General features: G+C 40.7%; 7 protein-coding genes across 16 annotated transcripts; 4 read left to right on the top strand and 3 right to left on the bottom strand.

Annotated features, from left to right (window-relative positions):
• Nucleotides 1-58: 58 nt before the first annotated feature.
• LOC105693516 (developmentally-regulated GTP-binding protein 2) lies at nucleotides 59-1,885 on the top strand. Its single transcript, XM_012413509.3, has 5 exons — nucleotides 59-266; nucleotides 420-727; nucleotides 809-1,239; nucleotides 1,312-1,513; nucleotides 1,598-1,885. Exons 1-5 carry the CDS (start codon nucleotides 203-205, stop codon nucleotides 1,682-1,684), a joined length of 1,092 nt encoding a protein of 363 aa, XP_012268932.1. The 5' UTR covers nucleotides 59-202; the 3' UTR covers nucleotides 1,685-1,885.
• Nucleotides 1,886-2,276: 391 nt separating this feature from the next.
• Nucleotides 2,277-4,488, top strand: LOC105693346 (sin3 histone deacetylase corepressor complex component SDS3). Its single transcript, XM_012413189.3, has 8 exons — nucleotides 2,277-2,598; nucleotides 2,782-2,845; nucleotides 2,955-3,068; nucleotides 3,152-3,353; nucleotides 3,467-3,647; nucleotides 3,707-3,824; nucleotides 3,950-4,034; nucleotides 4,107-4,488. Exons 1-8 carry the CDS (start codon nucleotides 2,475-2,477, stop codon nucleotides 4,200-4,202), a joined length of 984 nt encoding a protein of 327 aa, XP_012268612.1. The 5' UTR covers nucleotides 2,277-2,474; the 3' UTR covers nucleotides 4,203-4,488.
• A 219-nt stretch (nucleotides 4,489-4,707) lies between these two features.
• LOC105693441 (protein ARV1) lies at nucleotides 4,708-8,245 on the top strand. Of its 7 annotated transcripts, none has more exons than XM_012413374.3 (4): nucleotides 4,708-4,861; nucleotides 6,991-7,075; nucleotides 7,213-7,729; nucleotides 7,894-8,245. In XM_012413374.3, exons 2-4 carry the CDS (start codon nucleotides 6,992-6,994, stop codon nucleotides 8,040-8,042), a joined length of 750 nt encoding a protein of 249 aa, XP_012268797.2. In that variant the 5' UTR covers nucleotides 4,708-4,861; nucleotide 6,991; the 3' UTR covers nucleotides 8,043-8,245. The 7 variants fall into 7 exon arrangements, with proteins under 7 accessions (XP_012268797.2, XP_048505019.1, XP_012268798.2 ...); XM_048649062.1 differs by having other exon boundaries at nucleotides 4,717-4,796; XM_012413375.3 differs by having other exon boundaries at nucleotides 4,733-4,873.
• LOC105693440 (aldo-keto reductase family 1 member A1) lies at nucleotides 5,075-6,696 on the bottom strand. Its single transcript, XM_012413372.3, has 4 exons — nucleotides 6,510-6,696; nucleotides 6,082-6,249; nucleotides 5,641-5,994; nucleotides 5,075-5,572 (listed from the first exon to the last, which is right to left on the bottom strand). The coding sequence occupies exons 1-4, from the start codon at nucleotides 6,579-6,581 to the stop codon at nucleotides 5,198-5,200; spliced, it is 969 nt and encodes a 322-aa protein (XP_012268795.1). The 5' UTR covers nucleotides 6,582-6,696; the 3' UTR covers nucleotides 5,075-5,197.
• LOC105693439 (WD repeat-containing protein 37-like) lies at nucleotides 7,793-10,305 on the bottom strand. Its single transcript, XM_048649031.1, has 5 exons — nucleotides 9,615-10,305; nucleotides 9,428-9,553; nucleotides 8,582-9,338; nucleotides 8,249-8,495; nucleotides 7,793-8,184 (listed from the first exon to the last, which is right to left on the bottom strand). The coding sequence occupies exons 1-5, from the start codon at nucleotides 9,886-9,888 to the stop codon at nucleotides 8,062-8,064; spliced, it is 1,527 nt and encodes a 508-aa protein (XP_048504988.1). The 5' UTR covers nucleotides 9,889-10,305; the 3' UTR covers nucleotides 7,793-8,061.
• A 165-nt stretch (nucleotides 10,306-10,470) lies between these two features.
• LOC105693438 (alpha-mannosidase 2) lies at nucleotides 10,471-15,382 on the top strand. 3 transcript variants are annotated; one of them, XM_048649009.1, is made up of 8 exons: nucleotides 10,471-10,806; nucleotides 10,905-11,071; nucleotides 11,224-12,593; nucleotides 12,668-13,006; nucleotides 13,133-13,441; nucleotides 13,603-14,131; nucleotides 14,223-14,375; nucleotides 14,475-15,382. In XM_048649009.1, exons 2-8 carry the CDS (start codon nucleotides 10,931-10,933, stop codon nucleotides 15,060-15,062), a joined length of 3,429 nt encoding a protein of 1,142 aa, XP_048504966.1. In that variant the 5' UTR covers nucleotides 10,471-10,806; nucleotides 10,905-10,930; the 3' UTR covers nucleotides 15,063-15,382. The 3 variants fall into 3 exon arrangements, with proteins under 3 accessions (XP_048504966.1, XP_012268792.2, XP_048504967.1); XM_012413369.3 differs by having other exon boundaries at nucleotides 10,471-10,852; XM_048649010.1 differs by having other exon boundaries at nucleotides 10,472-11,059.
• LOC105693443 (N-alpha-acetyltransferase 40) lies at nucleotides 14,954-18,788 on the bottom strand. Of its 2 annotated transcripts, none has more exons than XM_048649064.1 (5): nucleotides 16,630-18,788; nucleotides 16,284-16,556; nucleotides 15,811-16,199; nucleotides 15,489-15,647; nucleotides 14,954-15,305 (listed from the first exon to the last, which is right to left on the bottom strand). In XM_048649064.1, the coding sequence occupies exons 2-5, from the start codon at nucleotides 16,287-16,289 to the stop codon at nucleotides 15,191-15,193; spliced, it is 669 nt and encodes a 222-aa protein (XP_048505021.1). In that variant the 5' UTR covers nucleotides 16,290-16,556; nucleotides 16,630-18,788; the 3' UTR covers nucleotides 14,954-15,190. The 2 variants fall into 2 exon arrangements, with proteins under 2 accessions (XP_048505021.1, XP_020712265.2); XM_020856606.2 differs by having other exon boundaries at nucleotides 16,284-16,351.
• Between the last annotated feature and the right edge of the window lie 28 nt (nucleotides 18,789-18,816).

Here is an 18,816-nt window from a genome sequence, read left to right as displayed (position 1 = left end):
ACCATCTCACGTTGAAATTCATAGAGTATGGAAGTACATTCACTGATGTGAATTATGCATATCGGTAAAAGCACCACACTGAACTCTATTATACAGCCACGCGGGTGTCAGGTACTTAATTGCATCTCAACTGCCCTCAACAAGTTCTCGTCGATGAGCTATCTGAAAAATTACGAAGTGGTAATATAAAGGTGAACCAGTCATGGGAATCCTTGAAAAAATATCAGAAATCGAGAAGGAGATTGCGCGGACCCAAAAAAACAAAGGTTTGTTGAATGTCAGGATACGTTTATCCTTGTCTATATTTCACCGGCTAACTACCTCAGCTGCAAGCTGTTGTTAACCCGAATCTCCCCACTGACCCACGGAATTGTTACTCTTGGGATGCTCCCCTGAAATACTAATCTTGTATCTAACAGCTACCGAGTATCATCTTGGTCTCCTGAAGGCAAAGTTGGCCAAATATCGCTCCCAGTTACTGGAACCAACCAAAAAGTCTGAGAAAGGCGAGGGTTTTGATGTATTGAAGTCAGGAGATGCCAGAGTGGCATTGATCGGGTTTCCGTCCGTTGGAAAATCCACACTCCTGAGTACTCTAACCCACACGGAGTCAGAGGCTGCGTCGTATGAGTTCACCACACTCACATGTATACCAGGTGTGATCGAATACAAAGGGGCAAACATACAACTTTTGGATTTGCCTGGTATCATTGAGGGTGCAGCACAGGTAAAAATCATCCAACGATTACCAGGTCGTATGTGGAAAGAATTCCCAACCGAGCGTACCTTGAATACAACTGTTTTGCAGGGAAAAGGAAGAGGACGGCAGGTCATAGCCGTAGCAAGGACTGCAGATCTTGTTCTGATGATGCTGGATGCAACCAAGCAGGATGTACAACGACAATTATTGGAGAAAGAACTGGAGTCTGTTGGCATTCGACTGAACAAACAAAAGCCGAACATTTATTTCAAAATAAAGAAAGGTGGCGGTCTCTCCTTCAACTCAACATGTCCTTTAACATTCGTTGACGAAAAACTAGTTCAAATGATTCTACACGAATATAAGATATTCAATGCTGAGGTATTGTTCAGGGAGGACTGCACTGCAGATGAGCTGATAGATGTGATTAATGCCAACAGAGTCTACCTACCTTGCCTTTACGTATATAACAAAATAGATCAAATATCCATAGAAGAAGTTGACAGAATTGCACGACAGGCTAACAGCGTGGTGGTCAGGTAAGTTTCAATGGCTTAATACTGATTCAGCCATTTGCAATGGCTAAATTTTTTCTGGGTAATTACCAACAGCTGCAACATGAAATTAAATTTGGACTACTTACTGGAAACTCTCTGGGAGTATTTATCTCTGATCAGAGTCTACACCAAAAAACCTGGCCAACCGCCTGACTTTGACGATGGCTTAATTCTTCGTAAGGGAGTTACCGTTGAACATGTCTGCCATAGCATTCACCGTACTCTGGCGGAACAATTCAAATATGCTCTAGTTTGGGTGAGTTCAATGCAGAATAACAAACCAGCATTCAAACAAGTGGTTTTGCTCTTTCAACCGTATTTATTTGACATTTTTTTGCAGGGGACAAGTACTAAATACTCACCTCAAAGAGTGGGATTGCAACACATTATGCATGACGAAGATGTTATCCAAGTACTCAAAAAGTAAACGCCAATATCTATTTGTATTAGTAAACTGATATTAAGTAACACCCAATTGTATAGCATACTGTACATTTTTGTATATTCTCACGGTCAAGAGTTTGATAATGGAACGAAATAATGGCTCACCAGCTGATATAATGCATTTGTCTAATTACTGTTTACATCAATTATTACTGAAAATAATAATAAACTGTTTTGTTCTACACCTTGAGCCTCCTCAAAGCCTTCCTTGTCATAGCATTTCAGGGTTTTTACGTCTTGCACGCGTCCAATGAGAGAAGTGTCTTTGTTATATCGTTGTAAGTAAGTAGGGTCCGTAAAAATGGAAGAACTCTGATTTGAGGTGTTGTCAGGAGGATTTCCAGACATTGATTATTGAGAAGCATTTAAACGAAAAACAAATAATTTGATTATTCTCAGCAATGGTCACAGATATTTTTCATTTTTTAAATTACCTGGTTAAATCGTATGTAGCTAATTAAAGTTGATACACTTTCGCAAAAGCTCTGAAAAGCGCAGTGAAAAAATATTCAAACCCGCGCCTGCTGCCGTTCATGTTGTCGAAGTGCGATTAATCGATATCTGAACCCTCTACTCTTCTCAACGCTGATCATGGAGTTGACACCATTTGTTGACACTCGTGCTCTTTACCCTCCACACCTCTTGTAGTAAATAATAACACAACATAACCCTATGTCAAAGTTCTTCGCGGAGAAAATCTACTCCGATTTTCCATCAGTCAATCAGTTACTACTTAAAGTCTGCATACAGTGAACAATTGTTATCAAATTACAATGTCGTTTCAAGGGTCTCCGTTTTCAACTCCCTATGGGCAAGATGATTATGACATCGACGAGGATAATGATGAATACCTGGAAGAGGATCGTGATTTGGAGGATCAAGATGAGAGCGACGAAGGTATAGGATTTGATCGTTTGTAAAGGTGTACTGCAAACTCATAAGTCCCCATTTGTTCCTGCTGAAAAAAGCTTGTTCAGAGAAATCCTCTGTCTTGTTGGATACAGTCTCAAACTAAGAAAAATCCATATCCACTCTCTGCTTATCTAGTCAAACTTAGCATCTGATATTCTGCGATTTCAGATACGGAAGAAGCCAGCGAACCTGATATGGGAAAATCAGAAGAATACACCGAAATAAAAGAGCAGTAAGCTATGAACCAATTCTCTCATGATTCTTGTGATTATTTTCAAGAGCTATCAATAGCTAAATGCAATTATAATCATCCTTTTATACCGTAATTATATTCTTACTAGAATGTATCAAGACAAATTGGCCAGCCTAAAAAAACAGCTTCAACAATTGAAAGATGGAACACATCCAGAATACAATCGTAAGCTCAAACGTCTGGAGGTACAATATAAAGAAAGGTTAGACATGTTTGTAAATTTTCCAATGGTTCATTCTTTCTTCATTAGTCAAAATTATAATCCCCTAATTTATCTTTCATCAGGTTACGAATCAATGGTATTTACCGCGACTACCTCACAGAATGGGTAGAAAGAGATTATATTCTTGAGAAAAAAGCAGCGGCAAAAGAATTTGAAGAGAAAAAAATCGATCTCAAAGAAAACCTACTCACAGATATGGAGGAGAAACGTAAAATGATCGAATCAGATCGTCACACAATGGAACTGACTGGTGATTCTATGGAGGTAATACAACCTTTGATTGTTAGTGTCTTTATTGTTAGGTGTTCTTCTCTGTACCCCAGTTCTTTGTTAGGATTATTGTTACAAGATAAAATCATAGACTAATTTCAAAACAGGTGAAACCCCCTATGACCAGAAAATTACGCCGGCGACCGAATGACCCAGTACCTGAAAAAGTAGAAAAACGACGGAAGCCACCACCAGCTCAATTAAATTACTTACTTGATGAAAAAGAAATTGAGAATGATTTGAAAGCAATTAGCCGTGGTAAAATAGTGACTACTGTACGGAAACCAGGTACTGATTTACTGTTTTGTACCATTGATTTTCACTACTCATATTCTTACAATTTTCAGCCGTTTTGGCCACTTTCAATGTTGTCAATGTTCCAAATCAGCATGTTGCTCCTTCCCCCGATGCTCCTTTGGTAGAAACAAGGATAGAAGATGGAAAACTGTTGTACGAAAGAAGATGGTTGGTATCTTTGTCACTGTTCAGTTTATCAATATCTACTCTATAGCACATTTCATTGCAATTGAGTTTTCTTAGGCTTTATCTCTGATTACATCCTAAAATCAGATTACTAACTGAAATTTCAGGTTCCATCGTGGTCAGCCTGTTTATGTCGAGGGCAAGGACTTACCTAGATTTGCTGGCAACATATCAGCCATAGGAACTGAAGTAGTAAGTTGAATTCATTGGCATGTAGTAGGATGGATCTTAGGTGATAGGCAATCAATGCTATTTGTCTTACAGATTTGGGTTAAGAAAGTCTCTGACAATACCAAAGTCAGGATATACATATACCAACTTAGTCGTGGAAAGATTTCCATCAAACGCCGAGCATCGTAATGAACAATAACAAATGTTGGTGTTTGCGCCACCAATGGAACCAAAGTTGTTGATGGTATTGCATACTTATATAGATATACTTTGAAAATAAGCAAGGGTGTATCAGCAGCGATATTATTACCTACAACTAATCGGAGGGATGCATCACAGATGAAAAGTTATAGTATTTGTTCACATAACCGTTTTTCCAGGATTGCTTTCCTATACTGGAACAATGTGGATTTATTATTAACTACTATAAATAATATTGCTATTGTTAATCCGAATAAACTATATGCGACCAAGATTGAAAGAATTTTTAATTTACCAGAAAATTTGCGAACCAATTCAGTCTGACATATCAAAGAGTTGAAATTAAGACTACAATCAAAACCATTAGCCACTCTATTGGTGGATGAAAGATCGATTTTGTATTTTTTAATGAGACAGCAAATTTATCAGTGAAATTCACAAGGACAAATCAGAACAAATTGATGTGAGCTTTTTGACATACCGGTGAGTGGCTCCATCAACGTGGGTTGAAGATATTATGCTGATCATAGTTCTCTTCTGTGGACCGTGTGGACCAAGCATACGAATTCAGGTTAACATTGTGTATGGATATAAAATCAGACAAACAAGTATTTGGTGTATGGCCTCGTAATCTTTCCCATCGTCTGGTAATCATTTTGGTAATCATTACGTGCATGCAATGAAAAAAACTTGAATATGCACGCTTATGCTTTAAAAATATCATTATTTATTGCGCCCAACGGCTAGCCGCAAATTGAAGATTTGAGGAAAAGAAATGTATTGTAGGTGTGGTATTGTTTGCATATCACCTAAATTATTCTAATTGACGTGAAAAATATCAATGAAGTGACAAGCGAGGATTGAGATAAGTAGGTAATTTTATTTGCTACATTCCGACCTGCAAGATCGCTACAATAGCAAGTGACTGTCCACCTTTATAATTCACATGTCAGACATTGAATGTGACAGAAATGTACGTCTATTCAAAAGGGAAACTCTGGATGATTCTTAATACCCTTAAAGAAGCCAAAATCACAAATTCTTGCAGAGGAACCCTGATCTAACGCATCCAATTCATCAGTGTCCTCAGCTGTCAATTCCCAGTCAAACAAATCGATGTTCTTTTTTAGCCTCTCTGGATTTGTACTTTTTGGAATGGCAGCGATTCCTCTTTGCAGAGTGTATCTAAGAAGGATCTGTGCTGGTGTCTTTTTCCTTCTCTCACCAATTTTCAAAACCACAGGATTGGCTAACAAATCTGGTAGAGAGTCTACCTTTCCCATTAATTTCACCAGTCCTCTTGACCCTAGCGGTGAATAAGCGGTTACTGTGATTCCATTTTTCTTGCAATATTCAACCTGTGAAACCACGAGTTATTCATTATCCAAAGTTCTGACACATCAAAATTATTACAATCAAATCTTACCAATTCCCTCTGTTGGAAGTAGACATGTAACTCTATTTGCAAATTGGCTATTGGCACTTTTGTCACTGTAAGGACTTTGTTAATTTGTTCCATGTTGAAATTAGAAAGGCCAATAGCTTTAGTACGACCAGCTGCAACCTGTTTTTCCATTTCTGCCCATACTTGCAAATGGTTTGTGCTTTTATCAAGTTTTATCTCTCCATTCTTATCCACTGGGTGCAATTCTTCACCGACTTCTTCAAAGCTGAATGGTGTGTGTATCAAATACAGATCCAAATAGTCCAATTGTAAATCTTTCAAAGACCTTTTGATCCACTTGTCAACCCCCGAAGGCCGATTTCCACTAGGTGGTACCTTTGCATACATAACACGACTCAAGTCTCAGGAGCTCAACCATCTCATAAGGAGCTTCAATTATTTTCAGACAATAAATGTTCATACCTTGGATACAATGAATAGTTCATCTCGCTTAATTTTACCAGAGCTTAGCCACTTGTGAAGCACCTTGCCAATTACATGTTCATTCTCATATACAGGTGCTGTATCGATGTGCCTATAGCCTGCTTCAAGCGCTGCGGTCAGTGCTGCCTCCAATTCTGCATCTGTTGCCTTTAAATTTGCAGAAAAACTTTTTTTTTATTTCCAAGCCATATCTAGAAGTATGGGTTAGACTATTTACTCAACGAAGTTGAGTCATATTTATTTGAAGGAAATAACAAAGATAAAGAGCCATTCATATTATACTGCAGGAAGTAGATAAAAAATATTTTCAGTTGTGAGAAACACTGTCAGAATTCATATACGGTTGTTGTGTGATTCTTAATGTTATATAACGTACAGTCAACATTAGTGTCAATAAAGGTACATACTTGCCATGTTCCGAATCCCAAAGCAGGCATAATTTGCCCTGTTGGCAATGTTAAGGTCAATTTGGAGGCCATTGGAACCTGTTGCTTGCACGGAAGTATACTTGGAACTGTTTGGAATACAGTTATCTGTCTGCCTCCAGGCTAGATGGAAAGATTTTATGAGTACCCCACCATAGCTCTTAGCAGGGACTTTCTCTTTTCTGCATTCTTCCTCCTGTGTTCGTTCAAGTAGCAAGGATATTTTTTATAGCCATTTTTTTATGAAAGATATGTATGTCAATGCAATACCAGTTCCATCCAAGGGTAATATTATGCTGATCAACTGAATGAACAATAGCTGCACAGATTGTCCAGGCATACCATGTAAAGTTTTACCTTGAGTTTTACCAAGAGCACCTGTGACACTATTGTTGATTTAGGAGTCTACATAGAACTGATTTTTCAATGCAACTCATCATGAACAGATTTTTTGTGATTTCAGGATGTATACTTGCATAAAATGTGGAGCAGAGGTGGATGAATTATACCGGAGATACAGTCCAAGTGTTTTGAAGGTTTTAAAATGTGTAAGTTTCCACTGATGGTTCAAAGAATCTGCCCATCTATCCTATTTTTGTAAATACAAATTAATATAATCTAATGATCCTTGTTATCAATCTATACTTACTCGATGTTGGGTTGATAAATTTATTTTTTATTGCAGGATAAGTGCGATAGCATTGCTGACAAATACATAGAGTATGATCCAGTGATTCTTTTAGTTGACTTGGTTTTATTGAATAAGTCAGCCTACAGACATTTACTGTATAATAGTGGTTTCAAGTCTTATTGGAAATTAATAGTCGTCCTCCTTCTAGGAGAATCATTCAGAATTTGGTCATCGTCTGCAACTAAAGATTCTTTTCAGTTGCCAGAAGTGCACCAAGCTGACAATGATGTGTTCGAAAGAGAAGGGAGCTTTTATGTAATACTCTTACATACGACTCTCTCTCTCGGCGCATTTGTTTGCGCAGTAATTGGAGTGACTGAATTACGATGGATAATCTTAGGTGGTAAACCCAAAAAATACAGGGCACTTGATTTGGGGAGGGCATTGACAGTTGGTGGTTGTGCCAAGTTACTTGCTTTGCTCGATATGGTTTGGGGCCACATCTCACCCCATCATCACTATGCATTGATACATGGATATACCGTGCTGTGCCTTCTAACTGCATATTCAGGTAAGCTGGGAAAGATAGTTGCTTCATTTCTGCTACTACTGAGACAATGAACATAGAAACTAATTTTCGTATTTAGATATATTTATTCACTACAGATATGGTTGGTACATTGCAACAATCATAATATTATACAATAAAGTAGATAAATTTGACAACTGTTTTAGTGGTCTGTGAAAGTGGGCGAAGCGGTTCGCTGGTAGGGTTGGCTGGGGGACTGTTCGCATATGGCTATGTTGCCAGCAACATTGTGGGGATACATCCAGCATTAATCAATTATGACAATGCTACAGTGGTGAAGGTCTTGGCGCAATAGACACTGGGAAGATATATTATCAGACATCTTTAATAGGAAGAACGCTCCAGCCCAAGACCAGTCGGTCAAAGCCGCAAGAAAACAAGTTGCAGATCCCCCCATCTTCTGCCCAAGCAACCGAACAAACCATTCTTCTGTGCCCCTGCAAAGACGAGAAATGTAAGTTTGTCAATGGGAAAGTAATAAAAATTAATATATTGCTATACCTGTCTGCTGGTCCTCGGTAGTCGGGCTAACCGTTGTCCGCTCAGGTCAAAGAGTCGGATCTGCCTATTGTCATGAGGTATAGCCACCACACCACTGCTGGAAACAGCCAATCTATTTGCCGCGCTGTCCGCCCGAATCGTTGCTAAAGGGCTACGAATGTTGCGCAGTTCCCAGACCTTGACACTCCTGTCATCTGAACTAGATACTATTTTGTCTTCTCTAGTGAATACTGCGGATGTCACCGTTCTAAATGGAATATACACAACATTAATGTCATAAAACGAATAAATTGAGAAATGTTTTGCAGTAGCATGAAATGTATGTGACCATACTCCGTGTGCCCCTGGAAAACCGACACCGAATGAATAGGTTCCCTGAAGTCCCACAGCCGAAAAGTGCTGTCTTTGCTGGATGTGACGCAAAGCCTATGTACATGGTGCGTGGAAACATGTGTCAGCTCTTGATCATGCCCACAGAGAGTGTGAATTACATCCCCAGTTTCTGTGTCATACAAGTTTGCTGTTCTATCCCAGGAAGCAGTAACCAGCTGTTCTGCTCCTGGCAACCAGTCAGCTGCTATCACTACACCTGAATGTCCCACCAGTTCCCTTACCGGTGTTCTGAGGGTAGGTGGCTCTTCTTGTTCATCTATGGAACCGATAACAGTTGCTGCCCTGTCAAGAACGACACCAGCAATTTCCTCGGATGAGGGCTGCCTTTTTGCTTGTTCCCAATTGACTGCAGCTTGCCATACATGTGCAGAGCAATCCCCACTGGCAGTCAGTGCTAGGTCTCTGCTTGGATGAAATCTTACAGAGTTCACAGAACCGTTGTGGCCTGTATACTGCAAAAGACAGCGACCACTGTCTATTGCCCAGACACGTGCAGTGTGATCTGTCGATGCAGTAGCAATTATTGGTTGCCCCGATCTGCCTACTGTTACTTCCCAGATACCGTCTCTGTGACCGACATACTCCCTTTGCATAGTACAAGACATAGTAGGATTCTTGAAGCTAGAAACGATCTTGCTGGTTTGAGCTTTCAGCTTATGCGAAGCCTTCACTTTCTGAGCTGAACCTCCACCCATAGCTATAATTTATACATACAAATATATAAATTATCTGCAACCAGACTGATGCTGGTCGAATAATATTATGTGACAACAAGCCACTCCTTACATTTCTGTTTAGCAAGATTCTTTGTATCTGGATAGTCTGTCAGATCACCTGGAGGTAAACTACGTTCTCCGGAACCATAGCATTCTCTTTCCAATCTTTCATTCAATAAATCCACTTTTTCTTGTACTGCAATTTCGATAGATAAACATCCAAAATAGCAACATGCAAGTCAACAAGAGCAACTTACGTGCAATATTTTCTGTGTACAACATCTCGAATTCTTTTTCTATTTGCTGAAATGACTCATGCAATCTGGAGCGCAAAATTTGCGGTATTATTCCTTCCTCTAAATCCGAGCGAAAACTGACGTAGTGGAAGGTTGTTGGCTGCAGCGGGGTTGAACCAGTTTGACTTTGCTGAGACTGTAGCTCCGTGTCAGTGCTACTTTGAACTCGAGGTATTGAAATTCTTTTGGTTTTACTGCACTTGCCTCCGGTGGTAGCCGATGGTTCACTGGGCATGTTTGGCTTGTTAACGTAACAATTGAAATTAAGTAATCACGGTATTTGTGTATTCACAAGCAATTAATTGATGTGAATATTATGGCATAAAAATTGTCTACTGTTTGAATCAACGACGGAAGACTTGGAGAAACCGCTCAACTGTCGTAGAAAAAACGTCAATAACTCCGGTGGAAAATATGAAATGAGATCAATTTGCAGGAGATATGCAGGGCTCTTAATCTACAGGGTATTCCGAGAACCTAGTAATCGTAGAACTTCCTGTGCCGTCGTCAAAGTTTCTTTGATTTCACTACCGAATCCCATGATTGACAAAATTATTTCACGACGAGTGTATCGTTGAAGGGGGCAAATTAGTCGGTATGTTTCGGTGCACTTCTTGAAACGGGCGACTTTTTTATCACTTTCTATAATGACACAATAATGATAAGGACACACCAAGTGCTGACGTCCTCTCCGTAGTGTGCGTTGCGTCAACCTCACGCACGCACGTAGTAATCGACCTCAAACTTCACACTGCAGATTTGAACCAAACGTCAGGTTGATTTTTAGCAGACAGTTCGCGATTTGAGCAGCGGGTCAACCGGGTGATAATCTCCACGAAGGTTGATATGGGCTGACCTCGGTCCACAGTGCAGATGACATACATATGTATGTATAATCCGCAACCGCAACGTGATCTGCATCGTGGAATATTAAAGGTCGACAACAAATTTGTAGTAACAGAACCATCGCTGAAAGGTACATTCCACAAGAGTTGGTGAAAAGCTTTGGAAACGGTAGCTCGTCCGTCCAGAGGTTAAACTAATGATAAAGAATCACGTAAAGAACATCGAATCATAGATATATAATATCTACGATCGTATCGTCACCGAAGAAATACCACGATCTTATACACTTGAATACCTGGGATACCGTGTGCGTAGTACCTATTTTGTTACATTATCGTGACAGAAACAGAATGGTATGATTTACGCCAAAGGACATCTACGGGGATTAAATTCAGTTGTTTTCAGAAATAACAACATTCCTAGCATACAAAATGCGTGTCAGAAAGACATTGGCTGTCTTTGGGGCAGGATTGGTCTTTGCAGGGTGCATCATGCTCTACTTGATGATGGATTTGGCGTTATTTCCAAATGATCATGGAACAAAACTACCCCTCAAAGATGTAAGTTTCCAGGTAATTGCGCCGGCAATAGGATCAATTCCTCACTAGATGTAGATGTCTTGTGTTACATCGCAAGCAAAGACAATTTATTTTGAAATTACCTTCTGTAATTAAATCACAACTAATATACATGTAGGTATATTTCACATCATTATCTTCCACAGAGTCAGTGGCTACATTTTGAAAATAGACTGTCCAAGTTGGAAAAAGACTTCATTCAACATCATGAAGCTATGAATGCATTGCAAAGTGCAGCTCAATCTAAAGATATGGTCATACACAAACGAGACATGGAACATCATGAGGAAATGGAAATAAAATCTCCATTTTCCAACAAAATGAATGGAGGCATTATTGACCAAACATGCAGTTTTTCACCTCGGAAGGTCCCAGAGGTTGACATTCAAATGTTAGACGTTTATAACAAACTGAAGTTTGACAATCCTTATGGTGGAGTATGGAAGCAAGGCTGGGACATTGTATATGACGAAAAACAATGGCATCCTACACGAAAGCTCAAAGTTTTTGTTATGCCGCACTCTCACAATGACCCAGGTTGGCTGAAGACTTTTGAAAAGTACTATGAGACAGAAACCCGTGACATACTCAACAATTTAGTGGTTAAACTAGCTGAAGATCAGAGGCGTAAATTTATCTGGGCTGAGATATCGTTTCTCCAACTCTGGTGGGATGAACAAATCACAAGAAGGCAAGACGAGTTGAGACGGCTAGTCCACGATGGACAGTTGGAAATTGTTAGCGGAGGTTGGGTGATGCCCGATGAATCGAGTTCACACTGGTTGGCTCAGCTCACGCAATTAACCGAAGGCCATCATTGGCTCAAAAATAATTTAGATTTTGTCCCGAAGTCAGGATGGACAATCGATCCATTTGGTTTATCACCTACGATGCCTTATTTGTACAAGGGTGCTGGTATGGACAATCTATTGATACAGAGAGTACACTACGCAATCAAAAAACATTTTGCCAAGGAGAAACAGCTAGAATTCCGGTGGAGACAACTGTGGGATGGAGATGGCACCTCTGAATTCTTTACACACATGATGCCGTTCTATAGCTACGATGTACCCCACACCTGCGGACCTGATCCCCGAATATGTTGCCAGTTTGACTTTAAGCGTCTCCCTAATTACGGTCCACCTTGCCCTTGGAGAGTTCCCCCACAAAACATCACTCGTAATAATGTACCGGAAAGAGCCTTGCTCTTGTTGGACCAATATCGTAAAAAGGCACAGCTATACAAGACTAATGCATTGCTCATACCATTGGGTGATGACTTTCGATATAATCATGGTACAGAATGGGATGCTCAGTATCACAATTACCAAAGGCTTTTTGATTATATGAACTCCAACAAAGAACTGAATGTCCAAATTCAATTTGGGACCCTGAGCGACTACTTTAAGGCGGTGAAAGACGAACTAGCCACAGAGAAGTTTCCAAGCTTATCTGGAGACTTCTTCACTTATGCAGACAGAGAGAATCACTATTGGAGTGGATATTATACTTCGAGGTGCGTTGCCTAGTATGACTATGGTGGAGCAATAAGCTGTGGTCGGATTCATTGCAATATTTAATATTTTCTAGGCCATTTCACAAGAGATTGGACCGTGTATTACTGAGTTCCCTAAGAGCTTCGGAGGCTATGGCTGCTACAGCCTGGGTCCAAGGCAGCGATCAATTAGCTGAAGGCGCTATGTTGGAAAGGCTCCAAAATGCCAGGAGGTGGCACTCCTTGTTTCAACATCACGATGGCATAGCGGGAACAGCTAGAGAACATGTGGTTGTTGATTATGCTGAAAAAATGATATCGGCATTGAAAGATAGTGAATACGTGCTGCAACAGTCTGCAATGTATCTGTTAAAAAGTCAGAAAGAATCAGTGATTGACTCTAAGGCCACCTACTTTTCTTTGGATGAATCCAGGTTTGTAATTCAATTATTGACACCGATCAACAATTATTACTTCGTTTTGCGTTGCTGTATCTCATGTCCAGTGAATTGCATTACTATAATACGTACATTTTGAACTAATTTGGTCGGCTGTTTCAGATCACATCACACAAGCCCTGGTGATAAACGTCTGCTCACCTTTGGCGGGGATAAGCTCTCGAGGAGGGTGATCTTTTACAATCCGCTACCCCGACAGAGGACTAAGATTCAAACATTGACTGTATCGATACCATATGTTAAAGTGACCAATCGGCTTGGTCATTCGATTCGATGTCAGATATCTCCAGTTTGGGCCGAAGTAGCAACATTATCTGCTGCCAAGTTTGAGTTATCCTTTGAAGTTACTGTGCCTGGTCTGGGAATAAGCACGTATTTGATCCATGCCCTCACCGACACAACTTTACCGCCGTAAGTAATTAGTCAACCATTTCATGAGCATGAGCGAGATTAATGCCATAATTCCGCCGTCGTAACCGTTTCGTCATTTGATTCGATTTCATCGTCTTTAACCGTTCAATATGCAAAGACTAACAGAGTCAACAGCACTAAGAACTCGACTTTCTACTTAGGCTGGTTCATATTGCGAACGTCACTTTGTACAATGTCCGAGCTCCACCTTCACCCGTACCGGGCTTTGCTCACCTGCGAGTAATTCAAAAGAAACAAGAATTTTCTATCCAACGAACTGCGGAGGTTGCCGCCTCATTCACAGAATCAGGACTTCTGAAAGCGATGCGTGTCAGCAATACTACGGTGCCGATCCATCTAGAGTTCGTAAAATATGGAACAACAGCCTCTGGGGATCAAAGTGGGGCTTATCTGTTTTTGCCAGATAGACCAGACCCTGTTCCAATTTCTGTGCCACCCACGACAGTTGTACACGTGGTAGAAGGACCACTGTTATCGAGGGTGTACCTCGAATTGCCTCACCTTTTGCACACTTGTACGCTGTTCAATTCCCCCGGTAGCGACGGACTTGGTCTTCATATTCAAAATGAAGTGGATATTTCGGAAACACATAACTTTGAGCTTGCTATGAGATTAAATACAGATATTTCGTCCAGAGATCAATTCTTCACCGACCTCAATGGGCTTAATGCAAGTATTATTTATTCGCTGTTTCGAATTTACTGTACAAAGAACAATTTCGTGAGGAGCTCAGTATTTATGTGTGAAAATCATTTTGTAGATGATAAGGCGACAGAGATTTCCTAAGCTACCTACGCAGGGAAATTATTATCCTCTACCAACAGCTGTATACATCGAAGACCAAAGAATGAGACTGACAGTAACGACAGCACAGCCACTGGGTGTTGCTTCCATGGGTACAGGTCAAATCGAGGTGAGATTTGTGAAAACTCTAGCTCATCAGAATTGTCTCTAACAATATTTGGCAAACAAGTATTTTAGGAGCGGGTATTGTAATGGATTTATGTTCTAGATAATGCAAGACCGGCGGCTTATGCAAGATGACAATCGTGGATTGCATCAACCAGTATCAGACAACCTTCTCACCAATCATATGTTCACTCTGGTATTAGAAAGACGAAGTTCATCTTGTCTCGAAAATACAACAGCTCCTAACCATCCAGCGGGCACATTGTCCTTGGCAGGTCATTTAGCTTCGCAAGAACTGCTACATCCGATATTGGCACTTCATCCCTCTGATAGCACATCGAAAGAATTGCATCCAGAGCTATCGCCGTTACATGCCGAGTTCCCAGTGGACATAAACGTAGCCAGTCTCAGGGTTTTTCCAGTTCCTGAGGGTGCGGACAAGGGCATGGGACTAGTGCTACACAGACAGGCCTTGGATCTTTGCTGGGGTGAAAAGTCCATGATGCAGAGATTCCAAGTATCAAATAATGGAAAAGTTGATTTGAGCAAGTTCTTAGGAAATATGGAAGACTGGACGATGAGTGAAGCTCCACTAACGTTTATTAGCATCGGACCCTCTCTTAAATCTCCGATTGTCCATTTGTGTCAACATCAAATTTTGTCCATATTAATGCATAGAGCGCAGTCTTAAGACACGAATGCATTAGTTGGGGAGCCGTTGTCATACTAACACATATAAGAACGTTTAAACGGATGCACTTATACATGAGTTGACCGAAGTACCAATCATTGTGAGTCATTGGGTTTGAGCCTAAAAAATCAGTCCAGTGCATTTTGGTTGGCGTTAGGGTAAACGAGAGATAAGTTGAGCTTGCTGAGGATGATGTAGTGCAAGTTTTCTCTAGTATCCGGCGTTGTGCTGTCCAGACCATACCTAAAACAATGGTAGTTGTATATTATACTCAGATTCAGGGTCAAGTCTTTCATTTTGAATATATGTATTTAATTGTACCAGTTCTTAATGTTATATCATTTTCATGGACCTTCATCGCACTGACTAGACTTAGGCCAGCGTGAAAAAAGTTTCCGTTTTTATGAAACATTGGAATTACCATACCCGAGAGAATGGAAGAACGATATGGCTGCAGGATTGTGTTTGAAGACTGTCAGGATGACCTTCTGCATTCGAGCCTGAAAAGCCATTGACTCGAGAACCTGCATCATGAAACGACCTAGCCCTTTTCGTCTAGTCGATGACTCCAGCTGTATTTCGTAACTATGCATAAGAAAAAGGAGAATAAAGGACTACATTCCAAAACTTTGACTACAGAGATATGAAGGGAGTATTAATTGTAAAAATGAGACTTGTAGTAAGCATTGCCTCTCTTGAGATAATTAATTTCTATGACTAATGGATAAATCTCGTGTGTCTATTTTACCAGTATAACACCTCGATGCCATAGTCTATGTCGAATCTGAAGTGAGAAAATCCAATTGGTTTGCCACCACAAGTTGCGATTAAGTACCAGGCTGCTGGTTCCAATAACTCAGTTTGTTTGGACACCTGGTCCCAGCCCCATGAGGATTGTTCGTACATTTTTTTCATGTTCCGTTCCATGAGGTCTAAAATCCATGATACAGTTTCTTTTGACAGATCTCCGACCCTGTGGCACGAAACCTCCACCATAGTTCCATCCTTTGCTTTGTAATTACGAAGAAATTCTAACGTGGAAAGAGGATCTATTGTAGCATTAGCTTTGTCTACAAGTTTTTTTGCTACTTTTTCTTTTTCCGCCAGTAACTGGCGCCTGGTTTTGTGTGCCCTTTTCTGAAATATAAACACGGTGTATCATGCAAAGTGCATCGAAAGATCAACATTTTGAAGAAATAAATGATCTAATTTGATTCGAACCTTCATTTGGATAATCAACTAAGCAGCAACTGGTATGTTGACAAGATTGGCCAGATACACACTGTGACCTATACATACGAATTCAGATCTCAAAAGTGAGAACACCGGCACCTTACTTGTGAAGTCCAGTTAATACTGAAGCCAGGTATCACTTTATTGGTCTCTAAACACTGTACAAAATTCGTGACCGGCATTCCACGTATTAGTGTTGAAAAGGACCATGATGAACTCGGTATCAATCGAGATAAACAGTTCGTCTATATTTTCACCATACTATGTAAATAAAAAAGGGTCCATCGTGGAACAAGTCAGAAATGTTAGAGAATTACCGTCATTTAGAATTCACCTTTTCTCTTTTGACATGTGCCACCGGTCGTAAGTTATGCATGTGCCATCACGTGTGGATAGAATTTACCCTCCAATTTTATTATCAACCTCGAATGAAATCGGAGGGGTATATTTTGTATCTGCAACCACTGTTGGATGGCACCACTTGCCGGTTTACTCCACAGTCTCTTGAGCCAAGTCTTGAGTTTAAAAAGACGATCAAACGGGGTCCGCAGAATCGAGTAATAGTGCCCCGGCTGATTTTGCTCAACTTTGGCAAGTGAAAACGTATGGTGAGAGTCTTGGTAAAAGAAAAAGAAATTCGTAACGACAAATATCGAGCACTTCATTGAGAGGTATGTGTTGAAAGTTTCGATTTAATTCGATCAATTAACGATCAATCAAACCACACATGCAGATGTATCTCGGTTCACGTTCACAATGCCGAGATGAATGAATGATTGTCGATATTTCGACCTAAAATAGATATCAAGTTGTTCTAAAACGGTATTCGGATGAATATTCATCATTGTGATTCAATACTTTCACATTATATTGTACGCGCAGTCGTAGCTCGTTTCGATTTTAATACGATTCGCACTTTATCCGGTTGGCGCAATTTTTACATTTTTCATTCGATTTTGTACGATGTACCCCGCTCGTAAAAATCGTTCCACTTGCTTTCCTGTAACCGTTTGAACTTTCAGCAACGCGTTGATTTCAATTATTGAACATTTTTTACCAGAAATCTTCGCTCCAACCCTTTTTTTACCCCATTTCGGATCGAACTTTACACGTTCGAAAACTGACAATGAGCTATCCCATTGCTTTCTCTGCACAATCGTGTACCATACATTTTTAACTTTGCGATAAATTCTACCTCATTGTTTATTTATTCAAATCGCCGACCGAAACATTCTTCCAGCAGTAAAAAGACACTCTAGATATACAGCCTAATTCAGAACATCTTTGCACGGCGATAGGGCAACCTATTAATATTGTGGGTCTCAGCGTTACAGCACGCCTCGAAGATGGGGTACATAACGAGGGCTCGAGCGCACAACGGGAATAATGTACATACTTATGTATAAGTGACGAGCATATCGTGCGATCGTGCAAAATGCAACTAAAGTAAAACGTTTTTCGTTACAACCGGCTAGTTGTTCGTTGTAATTTGTCGGTAGGGTTCGTTCAATATATCAATGGCGTCAAATCAAATTTATATGGAACACCGTAGACGTTTTCCAGCTATTGACTCGGATGAAAATTTGATTGAATTTCTACCATTGTAATATGATGTGTACGCGAGGTCGGAGGGACAAAGTTGAAAGTTTGAAGGACTTTACCGCTACTTCAAATTCAATTATTTGTCACTGTGTTTCGCTTGGAGATTTATGACAAAGCTATTTTTGTCTCTCAGCTATATTGTGTTTCGAATAGCGAAGTAACGTCGTTACCGCTGTTTCAATCACAGTTCGTTTACCAAAAATCGCTATCCTATATTCCCGTGTCCATTTATTACACCCGTCGACGGTGATTGCTTTTGAAGTTTAAAATTCGTATCGAACTCCGCTCGAGGGATGTTCGTTCAATCATATCGCGAAAAGGGTCGTTCGAAAGATCATCAATCCGAGGGGTGGCGCCATTTCCGGCGACCGAATCAACTATGTTTGCCGCAAAGCGCGCGTAGATTGATTTCAACACGTCAAGGTGTGATAGGGTGGGGGTCTCTCCTTACGCACAACGTTTCTGACGATTGCGAACGATTCTTGCCTCCGCGTTTTTTCTGCCATCGCGTTCGTCATATCCAACGAACGTGGTATTCAACGATTTCGACGGGGGCCCGGAGCGCACCGTAAGAATTCATCGTTTCGCGGAGGTCCCGCGAATAATTCACCGAGTTTCAATTCTCTGTAATCGAAGCGCCGACATTCGTACGAAATGTATATTCATCGATTCCAGCCGGGTCAGCCTCGTGGGTCGCACCGGCTTCACCTGGTCGTTGCTCTTACGCACACAGGTGCGGGATCCGAAGAGGCCAGAGGTGTAGTAGGAACGTGGCCCCGCGGGTGGTCGTCGGGGTATTGGTAACCTGGATATCCGTGAGCCGGGGGTCGACGTCGTCCGCGTTATACCGCGGACGCGAATGTCGATATTCCAGTGCGCAACGCGTTCGAGCGCCGATGCGCAGCTGTATAGCCTTGCC

The sequence above is a fragment of the Athalia rosae genome, chromosome 1 (assembly GCF_917208135.1).
Source record: "Athalia rosae chromosome 1, iyAthRosa1.1, whole genome shotgun sequence".
Lineage (NCBI taxonomy): Eukaryota > Metazoa > Arthropoda > Insecta > Hymenoptera > Athaliidae > Athalia > Athalia rosae.
This window is presented reverse-complemented; position numbering and strand designations above follow the sequence as displayed.

Coding starts and splice junctions, on each gene's coding strand:
- LOC105693516 (XM_012413509.3), top strand. CDS start 203: ATGGGAATCCTTGAAAAAATATCAGAAATCGAGAAGGAGATTGCGCGG. Junction 267..419: donor GCGGACCCAAAAAAACAAAG/GTTTGTTGAATG, acceptor TGTATCTAACAG/CTACCGAGTATCATCTTGGT. Junction 1,240..1,311: donor GCTAACAGCGTGGTGGTCAG/GTAAGTTTCAAT, acceptor AATTACCAACAG/CTGCAACATGAAATTAAATT.
- LOC105693346 (XM_012413189.3), top strand. CDS start 2,475: ATGTCGTTTCAAGGGTCTCCGTTTTCAACTCCCTATGGGCAAGATGAT. Junction 3,069..3,151: donor GAGGTACAATATAAAGAAAG/GTTAGACATGTT, acceptor ATCTTTCATCAG/GTTACGAATCAATGGTATTT. Junction 3,648..3,706: donor GACTACTGTACGGAAACCAG/GTACTGATTTAC, acceptor TACAATTTTCAG/CCGTTTTGGCCACTTTCAAT.
- LOC105693441 (XM_048649062.1), top strand. CDS start 4,732: ATGCTGATCATAGTTCTCTTCTGTGGACCGTGTGGACCAAGCATACGA. Junction 7,076..7,212: donor TTTTGAAGGTTTTAAAATGT/GTAAGTTTCCAC, acceptor TTTTTATTGCAG/GATAAGTGCGATAGCATTGC. Junction 7,730..7,893: donor CCTTCTAACTGCATATTCAG/GTAAGCTGGGAA, acceptor CAACTGTTTTAG/TGGTCTGTGAAAGTGGGCGA.
- LOC105693440 (XM_012413372.3), bottom strand. CDS start 6,581: ATGGCCTCCAAATTGACCTTAACATTGCCAACAGGGCAAATTATGCCT. Junction 6,250..6,509: donor TGGGATTCGGAACATGGCAA/GTATGTACCTTT, acceptor GCAAATTTAAAG/GCAACAGATGCAGAATTGGA. Junction 5,995..6,081: donor AACTATTCATTGTATCCAAG/GTATGAACATTT, acceptor ATGTATGCAAAG/GTACCACCTAGTGGAAATCG.
- LOC105693439 (XM_048649031.1), bottom strand. CDS start 9,888: ATGCCCAGTGAACCATCGGCTACCACCGGAGGCAAGTGCAGTAAAACC. Junction 9,554..9,614: donor GTACACAGAAAATATTGCAC/GTAAGTTGCTCT, acceptor TCGAAATTGCAG/TACAAGAAAAAGTGGATTTA. Junction 8,496..8,581: donor GTTTTCCAGGGGCACACGGA/GTATGGTCACAT, acceptor TATTCCATTTAG/AACGGTGACATCCGCAGTAT.
- LOC105693438 (XM_048649009.1), top strand. CDS start 10,931: ATGCGTGTCAGAAAGACATTGGCTGTCTTTGGGGCAGGATTGGTCTTT. Junction 11,072..11,223: donor TCAAAGATGTAAGTTTCCAG/GTAATTGCGCCG, acceptor TATCTTCCACAG/AGTCAGTGGCTACATTTTGA. Junction 12,594..12,667: donor AGTGGATATTATACTTCGAG/GTGCGTTGCCTA, acceptor AATATTTTCTAG/GCCATTTCACAAGAGATTGG.
- LOC105693443 (XM_048649064.1), bottom strand. Junction 15,648..15,810: donor GGCATCGAGGTGTTATACTG/GTAAAATAGACA, acceptor TCTTATGCATAG/TTACGAAATACAGCTGGAGT. Junction 15,306..15,488: donor TCGTTCTTCCATTCTCTCGG/GTATGGTAATTC, acceptor CCATTGTTTTAG/GTATGGTCTGGACAGCACAA.